The sequence below is a fragment of the Epargyreus clarus genome, unplaced genomic scaffold (genome assembly GCF_041222505.1).
Source record: "Epargyreus clarus isolate Ecla_fem2 unplaced genomic scaffold, WU_Ecla_fem_2.2 ptg000027l, whole genome shotgun sequence".
NCBI lineage: Eukaryota > Metazoa > Arthropoda > Insecta > Lepidoptera > Hesperiidae > Epargyreus > Epargyreus clarus.
Genome location: NW_027332234.1, coordinates 2,931,241 through 2,947,005, shown reverse-complemented (window position 1 = coordinate 2,947,005; position 15,765 = coordinate 2,931,241). Strand labels below are relative to the sequence as shown.

General features: G+C 33.6%; 1 protein-coding gene across 1 annotated transcript in view; it reads right to left on the bottom strand.

The window, feature by feature from the left end:
- The window catches only part of Drgx (Dorsal root ganglia homeobox), a 73,451-nt gene extending 65,890 nt beyond the window's left edge, over positions 1–7,561 (bottom strand). Inside the window, exons 1-2 of the mRNA XM_073088987.1 lie at positions 7,425–7,561; positions 7,104–7,284 (exon numbers count right to left, since the gene is read on the bottom strand). Coding sequence (XP_072945088.1) covers positions 7,104–7,284; positions 7,425–7,561 — 318 coding nt within the window. The remainder of the gene's footprint in view (positions 1–7,103; positions 7,285–7,424) is intronic.
- Between the last annotated feature and the right edge of the window lie 8,204 nt (positions 7,562–15,765).

Genomic DNA, 15,765 nt, shown 5'->3' with positions numbered 1-15,765 from the left:
AATTGTCCTCAGCGAAGTTAAATCCCAATTGAATTGGAGAAGTTTTGTGCCTCTAAGTCGCAAATTAAGTCAGAACAGAAAACACAATTTGTATCGGTCGAGTATCGTTAGATCTATTTACAATCTATAGATCTTATAGCGATATTATTGATTACCAACAGGTAATACAAATAACTGTCACATGGTAATAGAATAGTGGCACAGTCTGACAAACTTTTCTGTGCATGTGGAGGTTTTTGGAAACAGAGTTTAGTTGCCAGCTTCATAAACAATTTTTGAATTTCCCAAAAAACGTTTTTTTCCACTTTTAGGTAACTTTTTTTATATAATATACGAGTAGCAGACGCGCATGCAATCCACCTGATGGTAAGTGGCTACTGCTACCCATGTACAACTGCAATCAACCCCAGATTAGATACCTTATCGAGGTCGGCTATAGACGCGCCGCTAATTGAGGACAAAACTGGAACGCCTCGGAAAATGTCTTATCCTTATCCCCCAACCTTCAACCCAAAAAATACAATGATAATAATCATATTGTTCAAATTATGACATCATAATAACTTATCTACCTCTTTGTATTATAGGTAAGTGTATGGACCTTAACACAAAACGGATAACACAATTCGGTACAACATCAGCGTATTACTCCGTTATTGGGTCGTAGTTTGCAATCTCGTTACATTTGCCCACAAGCATGCCGTTCTGGAACAAAGCTCAGAGCTTACTAAGAGCTTTTGGGTTTAAGCTACAATATGGACTGTATCTTCGATTAATATAAGTGTACTAAGTCTATTTGTGAGAAATATTATTATCTAATTTTGAATACTATTGTTGACCTGAGTAGCGCGGTGGTCGTTGTACTAAGTTTAAATTTTAAAAAGACTTTGGGTTTAGTCTTTGACATAGTGAAGCGGTTGGCAACCCTTTTGGAAACACGGTCCACACCGTCTATATCGGGTAATGGAGTCTGTAAATAAAATTAGTGTAACTTTTTACTAATTATAGAATAAAATAAAATGTTAAATATAATTGTTCCAGTGTCATATTGATTTCTTAAATCAAATAAAAACATATTTATTGTCTACTAGTTTGCCCGCGGCTTCGCCCGCGTTTAAAAGAAAATAATATAACATACTAATATACGTAAAACTGTAAATTCATATCTTCAACTTTGCTAAAGATCATCACTTGAGCAAATGCATAGTTTACGATTTAATCCTTACTAAAATCGATTAAAATAATCGATGTTTTGGGTCAAAAAGATCAATTCTCCGATTAATCGATCTTAGATCGCCATCCCTAGTTCCCGTGGGATTTCCGGGATAAAAACTATCCTATGTCCTTTCTCGAGTCTCAGACTATCTTTGTACAAAATTTCATTAAAATCGGTTCAGTGGTTTAGGCGTGAAGAAGAGACAACCAGACAGACAGACAGAGTTACTTTCGGATTTATAATATTAGTACTGTGGAGAAGCGGTGAACCACCATGCTGACTTACACGCAGTGGATTTCGGGTCCCATATTACTATAATATTGCAACCCATCCTGTCCTCCGAGATAAAAGTTCCTCGCATGATACACTATTTTTTATTTAACATAGATGTTGTATACCTTTTCCATCTAACTATGTTAAGAGCTTTTGTATTCTAATTAAAAGTCTTTTTATTCCAAAAACGATAAAAATACTTATTAAATTATCGAAAAATATACACAAAGAGTTAAATTATCATCAACTGATTACAGTACTTCATCATCATCAACCCTTTACTGTCCCTCTGCTGGGCACGGGTCTACTCTCAGAATGAGAAGGATTAGGCCATAGTCCACCGCGCTGGCCAAGTGCGTATTGGTAGACTTCACATACTTTTTCAGATTTCTTTGTTATATAAATGTCTCAGGTATGCAGGTTTGCCACGATGTTTTCCTTCACAGTTTAGGCAAGTGATAATTATTTTTTAATACGCACATAACTTTGAAAAATCAGAACTAAATTTGAACCTCGGGCCCCTCGATAGAGAGGCCCAATTTCTTAACCACTGGGCTGGGCTATCACTGCCTGATTACAGTACAAACTTATAAATAAGCTACAGGAGTTTAAGATCATAGCTGAATTATAACTGACCAATTGCGGTAGACTTAACATACCTTTGAGAATATTATGAAGATCAAAATACACAGACATAGCCACGGATTACAATGTCCGAATACCGTGATATTCTACTTATGTTATAACATATTCATTAGATATTTCAATGTAACAATAAACGCATAGCACCCAGCTGTACCTGTGCGATATTATTCCTTTATGGTCCCAGTGTTATTAATTTTAATTATTAAACTACGAGTACGATTGCAGACAGGTGCGGCGGCTATGGCAATAGGCAAACAACTCAATTTGTGCTGCTTTAGTATTCACAAAAGCCATATAATACCTACTCCCATAGTTTCAAAGCGCGCATAATCTCGCTTCGTGCTAGCTTTGCCGATACGTCTGACTGCGTGTGACTAGGAGATAAGCGATGACTTTCTTAATAATAATAATAATTTAATTATTTATTTAAGTAACAAAGACTCGTTTTTAAATTACAATTACATTTTTAAGTTACATTACAATTTTAAATGTAGAGAACTGCAATGAGAAATATATCTACAGTCTACTCTATTGCTTATCATCTTCAGAATGCTGTTGAAGCTATCCCGAACACCAGGGAGCTGCATCTTTTTAAGAAAATAGATATAAATAGATAAAGTCAAGGTGTTTCAGTATTTTTGTCTTTTCATTTGTTACTCATTTTTGTTTGGCTAATGTTCGGCCGCATAGCGATATCAATAACGAAGATATCATCAATCATATGATTATGGTAGAATTTACAACTATGAGATGATCCCTTGTATATTACTTGCATTTTTATTTCTTATCATTCTTAAACTGTCTGATGTAAGTCCCTACATATACTTTATTTAGAGTTTATTTTTTTAAATATTAATGAATACTTATTATGAGTTTAGTATTTATTACTACGAATAAAATTAATGAGATTTTCAAATCTATGTCGTCCTTAGAAAAAATATGCTAACAAAAGGCTAAACCAGGAATAAAGAATCGTCATGAAAACATAACTATAATCCTGTAAAAATGTCTAGAATCGTAATGAAAGTTATTCTTCATTTTTACTGCGAACATAATATATGGTTAAGTTACCTAACTAACTTTACCTCGCTTCTCAATATCCTTTTCCGGTAGGACAAGTCCATCAGCTGTATTGAGTTAGGATTAAATTGTTGAAGCAACCCAAATTACAACACCAACTTGGTTCGGGAAGTTAAATCTCGACCTGTAGGTAAATTTTGACATGTTCCAGAAATATACCAGAAATCCTATAGAAATCCCAGAAATAGTGTGCCTCATCAAATCTTGTGTAAACTTTTAGTGTCTTTAATAGTATTATCAGATAAATTGTATTTTTAATTTTAATTTAAGAACATCTAACAACACTTCTAATGATTAGACCCAACTTACAGCAAATATACATTATATCGGCGAATATAAGAAAAATAATTATGTTGTAAGTGAAAATAAATAAATAGGTGTTTCAGAAATTCTTGATAGTATAAAAATACAAATCTGAATTTGCCGAAAACGGTTTTAAGGAAACGCAACCGTACAGATTCGTAGCATCCTCGTAGACCTTGCGTAGCACTTTCTTAATCTTGTCATCGTTTTGCCGAATACTAAGTTATTCCTCAAGGTTTAATTATAAAATCAATTTTATTGTAATCGTGTATTACACGTGTAAAAAACAGATAAACAATATATTTGTTCAGTGATTTGGTTCTGATGGTTCTGCTATAATAAAAAAAAGTCTCTATGATTACTTCTAAGTAACTTCTAAGTGGGTTCTAACCCAAATTATAATAACAATATATTATTTTTAATCTGTTTATCAAATTTAAATTTATTTTTCCTTTCTTTTTCACCCTTCAAATCAACCTTACAACATAAAAATATTAGAGTGTAACATGAGCCGCACCCAACATGATTCTACCTTGAAAATTGATCGTCAATTGCTTCAAAGCGCAATATATCGATCCCTGGAAGCACATTATTGATCTACAATCAATAATAATATTATTAGACGATACAAATACCGCATAGCGCCACAATAATTGCGTCGGGCGCCGGCTACGATTGCATATCAATACAATAAGACTCAGTTGGTAATTGAGCTCATTGGTCGCTGCGCCTTATTGGCCTTTATTCTATTACTGCTTGATTGAGACCATGTGCAGTGTGACGTCACGCCTCAGTGGCTGACATTTTGAGTGCGAAGTTACAAGTGAATAAGTTGTTGCAAATATTGTTCTACTTGTTGGCCGTGGTAATAGGACAATTGTTGTAAGTAATGTTTTAAGGTGACCATTTGTAGTATTTTTTGTATCTTATAAAACATTGTTAAGCACTGGGTGCGTTGTTTAAAAGGATAAGGCCTTAGGGTAGTAAAGGTAATATAAACTTATTTAGGGTGGTTTAGAGGTGATCATTGAGTGGTAGAGGTGTATGAAAAAGTCTTTTGCTATTTTTTCATAAGTTTAGCTTAGTGGATAAAATGATTCAACCATCATTATTTTTTAACTATATCATATAATACATATTATATCCTAGAATCTTGTAATCGCTACGACCACAAAAACATTTTGTTAAATGATATTGAAATGTTCAATGACATTTAAATATTTTGTTATGTTTACTCTTTTCTTCTTAAGCGTGTTTATTTTAATTGGTTTTATAAAAACAGACCACAGAGCTAAAAAAATATTTAACATTCATTAGAAAAACATAACAATATCATTAGATTTTTGGAAAAGAAATATCGCCCTTAATATACTTATGTAATTAAAATAACCTTAAGTTGACTTCATGTACCGACTCAATACTTTAATGAAATGCTTTATCTATGTATGACTCGCAACAACTTCAAACCGGACTAGCAGTTTGGCGCGGACTATACCATATTTGATATGATACACTCAATGTCAGAATGTTGTTATCATTGGTATACAAATAATGTGGAGTTAAATAACCCCCAAATAATTATAAAATTGCCGTGAATACAAGAATAGACTAAGTTTTCTTTAAAAACCCACAATAGTTGTAAAGGCTCATAAACACTTAAAAACACACACACATAAGACGGGAAATAAATTATTTAACAAATAAAGAAAGTATTTCATAAAAAATTCAGAAATGTTTTATTTTTCGTTGGCTTTATTTTGTAAATAACTTATAGTTTTTGTCTAAAGTATTTATTTAAATAAACGACATAATTAAATATTTTAAAAAGCAACAGAAAACCGTGACCATAGGTATAAAAACTTGATACGCTGCAGAACTTTACGTAATATTTTTCATAAAATATATTTTTATTATGTTCCCGGGCATCCATTTAATCATCATCAACCCATTACTGTCCCACTGCTTCTCGACGGAATCACGGGTCTCCTCTCAGAATGAGAAGGATTAGGCCATAGTCCACCGCGCTGGTCAAGTGCGTATTGGTATTTGATATCAGATAGTATTATTAAAACAAGTACATACTTCAGAATTTAAAAGACCTAATTTATGTGATACTTTTCTAATATATATTTTAAACGATCGGCAAGTTTCGTCTCATATGGTGCTTAATATTTGGTTAAATAGCAAATAGAAATTAACAAGGATCACAGGAAAAACGACATTTAAATGAAGTTTTTGATGTGAAACATCTATAGCCGCACGTAAAACCGATTTCTGGCGTGGCGACGCATGCCGTGCACGCTATACGATGGTATATATATACAGTCTATATGCAGTAGTGTGTACGGTGTAATAAAATCGTAATATTTTATTTTATCATTATGACATATTTAGTTCCTATCACAATATGTTCTTTTCTGCATATTACTTTTACAAAATAATGTCGATGTTTCACATCTGCCAGGCGTCCCGTGACGGCTCACATTGTTTTTTTTCTTATATAAAGCAATATTTTAATTATATTCCATTTGTATTTTAAAATAATGGTATGTATTATTGTTTTAAAATATGTTACTGTTTTATTTGAAATGCCTTGCACTTTTTCAGTCGTAAAGATTAATTTTATAAAAATACATTGAGTCAAAACATTGGAAAATATTGTAAAGATACGTATTAATTATTATTTAATTTATTTTTATTTTTACGTTCTTGTTGTTACTGTTAATCAAAATTACGATGAAATTATGTAAAATGTAGAGTCAATAACTATGCTATACTAAAAATGGGTTGGCTAACGGTTTTTTCTTTTAATGTAAAGAACTAAAGATATTTAGAACTCCAGAGGATTTACTAATACTTCCTAAGTGAGTTTTCTAGACTCTAAAAAGACAATATCGTAGCGTTTCAGGCCCGCTACGACCATAGATTAGTAAAGATACTTCGCCACCTTGAAATTGAATGAAGCCACAAACGGCTTATTAGTAAATTCTTTTTTTGAATTCTTGACAAATAAAAACATGTTTAGAAAAAAATTACGAATAAATAACTAATACTGCGTAATTTACATAATAAATAAATAATTATTTCAAATATTTTAGGGGCATTTTAGCACGGAGACGTGGCAAAACTTTTTTACGCAACTATTTCAATTCTCAAAACTGGGTACATTTTCTTGTTAGGAGTGAGTAATCTTTACTAATCTATGGCCCTAAAAGACAATATCGTAGCGTAGCGTAACATTTTTGTTATTAATAAACGATAATACAGCTATTAAATGAGTTATTTAAAATGTTAATGTATTTAGAACGTTATAGAGAGTCGACGGGGAATTTTCTTGTGTAGGTAAAGGTATTCTATTATTTTGAAGTGTTTAGTATTAAGATAAAACCATTACAAAATTATATTTCGAACTTTTTTATACCTAGTATTGTTTTCTAATTTTCGTATTTATGAAAACGACGAAATTACTTCTTCTTAACGTAACGTGTAAGTAGGATGCGCATTTAAAAAAATAAAGAAATAAAGAGGAAAGTTAAATTACTTTAAAACTACATTCACCCATATTAAAAAACTTTAAACAATTTACCTTATTAGCGTCTGAAAATATTTTGTGGCGTTGTGGGCGGGAACTTTTCCCGCCTAACTTCGAGCGAGAAAACGCGGTCACCGCGCTGACATCCTCACCATGCGTTCGGAAACACGCGCACTCGCGAGCCGCGGCACTGAGCGACTGGCGACTGGCGGGATCACTCGCCGCGAACACCGAACTGCGAGTAATCGTTCAGAAACCGCCCTCGGCAAACAAAACCCCACCCGTAAAGAGCATTTTAGCACGCGCGCCTCCCCGCTCCCGCGTCCTGATTTAATAGCGAGCGCGGGCACTGATTCACTTACCGAACGCAACTACCGACTTCTCTCTCGCTCCTGCTCCGACGATAATCTACTCAGTCCGCTGTCTCGTTCTAACACCCAGCTCGGGCGCCTAAGCCAGAACGAGACGGCGACTCTATCGCGGACACTTCTTTCTTTCAACTCGATTTGCATGCGGGGGTCGCTCCGCAAACTTTATGTCCTCGTTTCGTAAATTATTTATACGTTTGGAAATACTTTTAACGGCATGCTCGGGCAGTCGAAAAGATTGCGAGAGAAAGAATGAGCTGAATTAAGTGACCGGCCGGTCAGGTTGCCAGCGGAACCGACGATAATCGAATTTGTACTCGTTTTCTGATCACTTCTGAAACACGGCTAATCTTGTGCCCCTCAACTTTGTTTACTTTTCAATCATCGCCTATTTTGTCCATGTTTTACTCACTATAAGTAATTGCCAATTTTAATTAATTCCTTCAAAAACAAGCTTTTCCTTACTTTAATAACTTTATGTTTTTTTTAATCAAAAAACAGTTTTTCGTAAATCTTTATACGAATATAAATAGCACATTATGAAGTAATAAATAAGAAACTATATAGTGATCTATCGGTATCTATATACATCTATTTTCTTTCTATATTCTTAAATCTAATGTTCAATTTTATTTATCTAATTTTGATTATTTAATATAGCGTAAAGATATTGTTTATTGTTAACTTAACATATTTTCAGGATAGCTCTACTAGCTTCTAGCCCTAATCAACTTAAACTTTAGGGTCTTCTAATAATTAAAAAGCATGATTTCACTATGATTCACTGTCACTTCATGATCACTGTCAACCATGAAGATTTTAATAAAACCCGATTATTGGTCATAAATAAGTTTGTGCTGGTAGAGCTCTTTGTGATGCGTCTCCGAAGGCACCACCGCTTCGCCAATTTCTGCTTAATAACAAGAGGCCTTATGAGACATATTATATCTTTGAAGGTTATAGAGCAAGGGAGACACTTACTTATACGAAGCGTTTTAACTTAGTCTTCAGAGGTATCAAAACATATGTGGCCAACTTCTCGTAAAACTCTGATATTATGTGTGGTTGATTAGAAGTGTCCGTGGGCGGCAGTTGCCACCTTCCATCAGGTGTATTGCCTGTAAAAAAACAGTTCAAATTTTATTGGTCCTATTAGTCCTATATTGGCCCGGCTGTTTCTAAGGGCTAACTTGCAACGCTTCGTGTCTTTTCTTTACCGCAATTAAACTCAAATCAAAGCATTTATTGATACCAGGCAGCAATACATTAATATCGATATGCTTACAAAAGGTTCATGCCACCTACAATGACCTACATTCACTTTAAATGAAGACTTTAGTGCCAAAAAAAAACTTATAAATTTTTGTGGCATTAAGATACTAATAAAAATCTCCACAGAAGTCCACAACGTATATATTACAGGCCTACAATGATAATTATCATTCTAAAAAGTACCACATTGAAAAGTACACAATTTCTGAAAATGTAAATAACTTTCTTTTTATTTCTTAACCTATTTATATCTATTTGTAAATTAACTTATTTAATAAATAACAACACATGATTATTAGATAAAATTGTGCCAAAACATCCATCCTCTCCGCAATCTTACTGGACCGAATTCCCAGTTCGGTTAAGATACCCAATTAGCGATCACCGTGTTATCTGCTAACAACTTGTAATGGCTCTCATACCTCTACCTTGTTTCGATAGCTTTTACCGTGTCTCAACTTACCATTGTTACCTTTGAAGTAAAAAAATATTTTGGTGTTAAGCAATTTTAGATGTAACAGGAAGTATCTATGGTTCAAGGGTTCTAGAACTCAGAATTAGCAACGCATCTAGGATCTTCTTCAGGTAGTGATGATAGATATACAGGATAATGATGAAAACTGTAAAAATTATGAACATTTGTATGATTTCGTAGCACACACAAACGCAAATACAAGTAATCGTAATTACGATATCTTCCCCTATGAAATGTTACACGGGCTAGTGTTTCATTCTCTAACCAACCCGATGTAGAAAAACATACCATCCCCGCAGAATCAAAGAAAACGATTGTAACAATCTTGTGAATATATTATTTGAAAATTAAAATAAGTTGATTGCAAATTCACTTATTTTTAGTAAGTAGATACATCAAGCGTTTTTTTTTATTTGAAAGGAGGATCAAGTAGGTATGGTTCGACCAGGAAGGACACGACAAGACACCGCCACACCAATTTTTCGCCTGAAGCAATTCTTGCAAGGTGTACATCATCTTAGTCTTCGGGAGTAGTTATACATATATAAAAATAATGTTATTCTGCAAGATTTCATATAAACCACGACACCAACATCACTCTAATATTCTATCTAATATTGAGATTTCCCCCTGTGAAACGTTACACAGATACAAGCCTAACAAAGAAAATCTTGTAAAACGATACGATTTATTACAAAATGTAGAGACCTAAACATCTTAAGCAGAATTGACCAATGCGATGGACTACGGTACTTAATTATTTTAAACTTGAGACCCATGCCCAAAGATGGCATTGTAATCACGCGATATTAGTTCGATAAAATATAAATTTATACTTTATTTCCGATATTTAGCAGAATTTTGTACTATTATTGATTATGTCCAATTTTATATAACAGTTTAACATTTAACATTTATGATTAAATATTTAGAGTTTAGATCGAGAATTCGTAGTTAAAGATCTACCTATAATTGATTTAATATCTATCTATTCGTAAGTAATTGGCTCGATATCTAATTTTCTAATATACCTCAATATTACTTACCAGAGAATTTGATATTATTTGCCCGAAATAATTATATCTGATGTTTTAGCTATTATATCTTAGGTATATAGTTTGATCAAGATCGAATAATCTTCATTTATTCCCTATACGTAGGTAAGTGATTGAATTTATTAATGTTTTATCGACTTCGTTTTATAAAATTTATTTTAATTTAGAGAATAATAATATTTGGATAAAAAATCTATGGATGAAATGGACCTAAAATAACTACAAGAAATATTATTATTCTCTAAAATAAAATAAATTTATAAAATGGATCTAATATAACTACAACAAATATTAAATAATATTTTATTGCTTCTCAACTGTCTAAATGTTGTACCTACCCAAGTACCTATTTTTATGTCCTACAAGAAGTTTTTGATAACTAAGAAAATACGGGTCCACTGATGAAAAAAAAACCATATTCTGCAGGTTTCAAATGTCGCGAAAATGTATTCCTGAATACTTATAGACCATGAAAAACACCAGTAAAAGTCTGGAATTCTGATGTGGGTAGGTAAATATTACTATTTATATAAGTAGTGTCCGTATAAGTGCAATCTCATAGTTAAAGAATCAATGGAATTTTATCAATTATATATGCCGGAATTGGCCAGGAATGGATGGCAGTAAACACTTCTCATCAGGAGGCTGCATACCTGCTGGTAGAGATTACGACATTTTAAAGAAAAAAACTTCAGTTTGTCAATATTTCATCAAACTTTTAAATTAAACTTAAATGTTATAAGACAAATTTAAAATATAAATCATAATAAGATAAAATCAAAGATGTATTTAAGTCAAAAAAGAGCTTTTATAATATGTTTTTATCTAAACCGTTACAAAAATAAATGCAATATATGTATAATTAGCATCCAAAATTAATTATATACAAACACAATAAAAATAAGCTGCTTAAATTTTGATTATCAAAACAGATTCAAAACATACTATCTTGTGCCGCTCTACCAAAGTAGAAGGTTTTAAGTAACAACAAGGTGGCTTAATATGAACTTTATATCGCTGTTGATAAGTGGAATGACACTGAATATAGACTTTTTGAGTGACAAACAAATCTTAGGCGAGGTGTAAGTGACAATAAAACGAAAGCTTAGCTCTCGGGGCCGTCTTCAAGTGGAACGGGGAGCGCGGGGGCCGTAGGTGGAGTCGGTACCGCCGTCTCGCTCTGGCGGTACGAGTCGCGCTCATCCGTTTTATTTCTTGTTTGACTTGTTTGTCCTGCGCCTTCCCCATTTGCTACATAATTTATTTTGAGCGGGCCACACTTAAAAAATTGGCTGAGCGCGCGTTTAGGCGGCGAAATGGAGTTTGCGGGCGCGGGGGGATTAGCAAATGAAAATAATATGGTAAATTCATTTGAATGGTCGTTCAGTAATCGCGCGGGTGTAATGGCGCGTGGAGCTGTTGTCCGCGCGTATTCATTTACGCGCCGAATTTATTTTGCGAGTTCATCACCGCACTTCGCTTTATTCGCTTTTATTCTCCGCCATATCCAAGACACCAGTCTGGAAATTATTATAAATGTAGTTTTTAATACCAAATTGCATTATACCTTATTGTTGTTTTAATTAGCTAACCTAATCCTAAAAAAAATAATAAATAAATTCTGTAATTTATATTTGCAAGGCACTAAACCTGTATAATACATGTAATTAATTCTGTGATGTTAAAATCTTATAAAAAATACCTACTCTGTATAAGGACATAGGTACATTTAGGAATCAAATTCTTAATATAATAGTTTGGAATATTTTTAAGCCACGATATCAACGGTATTCAAGCTCTACCAACTTAGACTTGATTAGTGCGAGGGCCAATGATCTACCATTTTCATTTTCGAGGAGATTTCAAGCCAGCAGTGGAAGATAGGTACAGTTACATTTTGTCATGTGAAGATTATAAGCATACATATGTTACAGTCAAAGTGATAAATTCAGATATTATACATCATACCTATTTAGCCATTATGTATAATATCTACTCAATTTGGTCAAAGTGAAAAATAACACGAAATTAATCACATTAACCAGCCATTATGTATACATATATAATTTCTTCAAAGACTTGGATAAAATAATAAAACAAGTATAAGTAAAGGTTATAAGTGTTTATTTCAGTTTTTCTTAAAACTATATGATTCATAGTTACTCTAATACAACAACTAAGATGACGTTGATCCTATAGAATTCATCATTAATAATTTTAGTTAATCGTAAGATTTACCTTACTTCGGGCTTTTACAATAACATATTTATTACTTTGACTAACTTTAACCTGCTATTATATATAACAGCCAGATAAAGTAATTAATTTATCATATTGTCTGGACAAATTAGCCATTATACATATTAACCAGCATGTATAATAGCTTTTTGATCACTTTGACTGTAACACATACATAACAACCTCATCACTCCTTGGGTTTCAACCCAATAAATAAATAAATAAACCCAAATAGTCAAACAAACCCAAACCCAACCACTTGATATGCCACACGGTTCGAAGACTAGTTGTCATATTTTATGTCTGTTTCTCTAAGATTATTTTATCTGTCTAACTACATATTTAATCTATCTCGGTATCTAGGTATAGGTATCTAGGTAGGTATAGTAATACAGATAGGTAAGTTATATGATAAAATATAGATTTTTTATGAAGTAAAAATAGCAAACAAGCATGGATTCCACGTGGTTGTAAATAATCAATCAATCGAAGTGGTATCTAAGTTGGTAGTCATTGATAATTGATGGTCAATAGGTAGGTCTTAGCTAGGTAGGTCTTTAATCTTTAATCAACCTACAATAACATTCATCATCATCATTACAGTCCCACCGCTGGGCACGGGTCTCCTCTCATAATGAGAAGGATTAGGCCATAGTCCACCGCGCTGGCCAAGCGCGTAGTGCGTAGTAGTGGTCACATACCTTTGAGATTTCTTTTTTTTTAATCTCTCAGGTATGCAGGTTTCCTTTTTCAATTTTTTTAATTGTTAGGCTGATCTCAAGATGATCTTTTGCACTTCATTCTCAAAACCTATAGGTATTTACTTTTCTTAGTAATTAAATCTACACAAATTGCAAGCCCAGCCTAATTCATAAATAACCTTCAGATAATAATCAAATTCTTATTAATTAATTGTAATTCCGAAGCTCCCGAGATATCCCTAAACGTAAGTTAACATTAAACGGTTTTACATCATTAACGAGACAACTTAATCCAAGGATTATCCGCGCCGTTTAATTTCTTGCCTCCCGAATTACAGTACTCTTAATCTTAATACTTAATAAAGTATAACTGATTAGCTTCTATGAAATAACTAGGTTTTTTAATATTGACTGCCAACGAGCATGCAGTCGATCTGAAGGTAGGTAAGTGGCTACTGCCGCTTGGTCATCCGTAATCAACCCCGATAAGATTCCTATTTGAGGTTGGCAACAGATGCATTACTACCACTGAGGGCTCAGCTGCAACGCTTATATACATCCTCCCAGATAGGGAGATCCCTTACCACACCATTCAAAGCGGAACACAGCAGCACAGCACTGCTGTTAATAAGCAGAAATACTTGTGAAGATGCTGCCTTTGTAGTTGAAACGCAGATGGTTCTACTCCCTATCTTGGCTTCGTTCTAGCCAGATTACGTCTCTTCTGATATAGTGTCGATGGAAAAAAAATCTCGTGGTGACACTTAACCTCTTCTTATTCTGCGGGAGACCTGATTCAAATAAGGGAAAGTTACCGATTATACAGGTAGCATGGTGTTACCGCAATCGACCTATGTGAAGATTAATCAGCTTTACTAACTTCAAGCGCACAACTTCCATCAAAATATCCTTAATTGAAGTTTTAAATAGGAAGGACAAGGTTTATCGAAAAAAATGTAGATCGTCATAATACAGCGTCATTTTTAGTAAGTAGTAGATACCTAATATCATTCAAATATTTTTTGAATGATATTAGGTACCTACTACTTACTTTACTTACTTTAGAACCTGTCTAAAACTTATTATCTACAGGTTTTCCATGATATGTAAGAGACGCTATGATAATTAACATCAGACATTAGATCAGTATGGTAGAGCATTCTCCATCTGCACGACAAAACAAACAACACACGATGGTACCCGAAAAACACATTACTCATCAACCAAAAAAGCGTACAAACAAAACGCTATTAGCCCCAGAATAATGACAGAGGAACATTGAATTAATAGAGCAAATCCGAGAATAACCCGTAATGACCCGTGCCGTAATAAAAGACACAAATCTACAACAATGAGCAGAAAGACCGCAAGGGTTTAAAAGCTTTCTTCAATAAATCACTTGTGGGGGGAACCCTTCGAGGGGTCCTGCGTTCGCACAAAAGAGATACAATTACGTAACCATTGATGTAGTTATTATGGAGCGATTAAGTGTTTTTGCAAGTCATTGAAGACTTAGGATGTTTTAACTCTTGATAGAAATACTTATGATTTCAATTTGATTTGATTCTTATTAGATTTTTTTGTTTCTTAAGCGCGCGCTCCACTCGCTGCTCTCTTGAAACTCTAGTATATGCGTTTGGAATAAAAAGTACCTACTCAGACATAATATCAGTCTCTATAGTAACCAGTATTCATCTATTTATGTACGAAAGCTTTCATTTACTATTAATCGTAGTAACACAGTCAGTGGATAATCGGTGGCAGGGAGATGGAGGCTTAATATCTATCTTCATGTAACCCCCATGCATATTCGCTGATTTTCACTGCTTCTAAAGTTTTTATCTTTTCTAGATACGATATTACTTTAGTAGAGTCCGCGCCAATCTTCTAGTCCGCTCTGAATATAGAAACGAGTGACGGAGGACCCCCCAGGCACCCGCCCGCTGCCCGTTCTCGCCCAAGAGTACATAGCTGAGTTAGTGTGCCTTCACTGTTACCACGGAATATATGCGTGCAATTGTGTTCGACCGCATTGGCTTTCTGACTACACCTGCGCGCAACATCTTCAAAGTGGACTAGAAGTTTGGCGCGGATTATACCTGTAGTATTATATTCATATTCATATGCTATAATATCATATTCATATTAATTACTTGCCCATTATCCTACTTTGTCAAAAGATTTAAAAGTACCTATAGGATATTTACAAAATTTTCGATATAAGTATGTATAATACTTAAATTTTAACTTGCTGACATTATTTACTGGTTCGCAAAATTTAAGAGATCATTTCTCTTTTCCATTGCTAAAATTATTTATAGTATTGAGTATTTCCAAGCCGTAATAACCTATAGGGAAAGGAAAATCTACCTGCTTAGAAGTTTTAAATTAGAATTTCGGTTGTAAACAGGCAACTAAGTAGGTGACTAATTATTATTTTCCTTTAAGGATTTAAAGTTAAAACTTGATTACGGACACGTTAAGATCATTTGTTTAACCATTTGGCTGCATTGTTTGATACAAAGGTTATCTTTTTTAAAATTTGATCAGGTATTCTATAAGTAAGATAAGGCGAAACAAAAACAAACAAACCCATTTATCTAACTT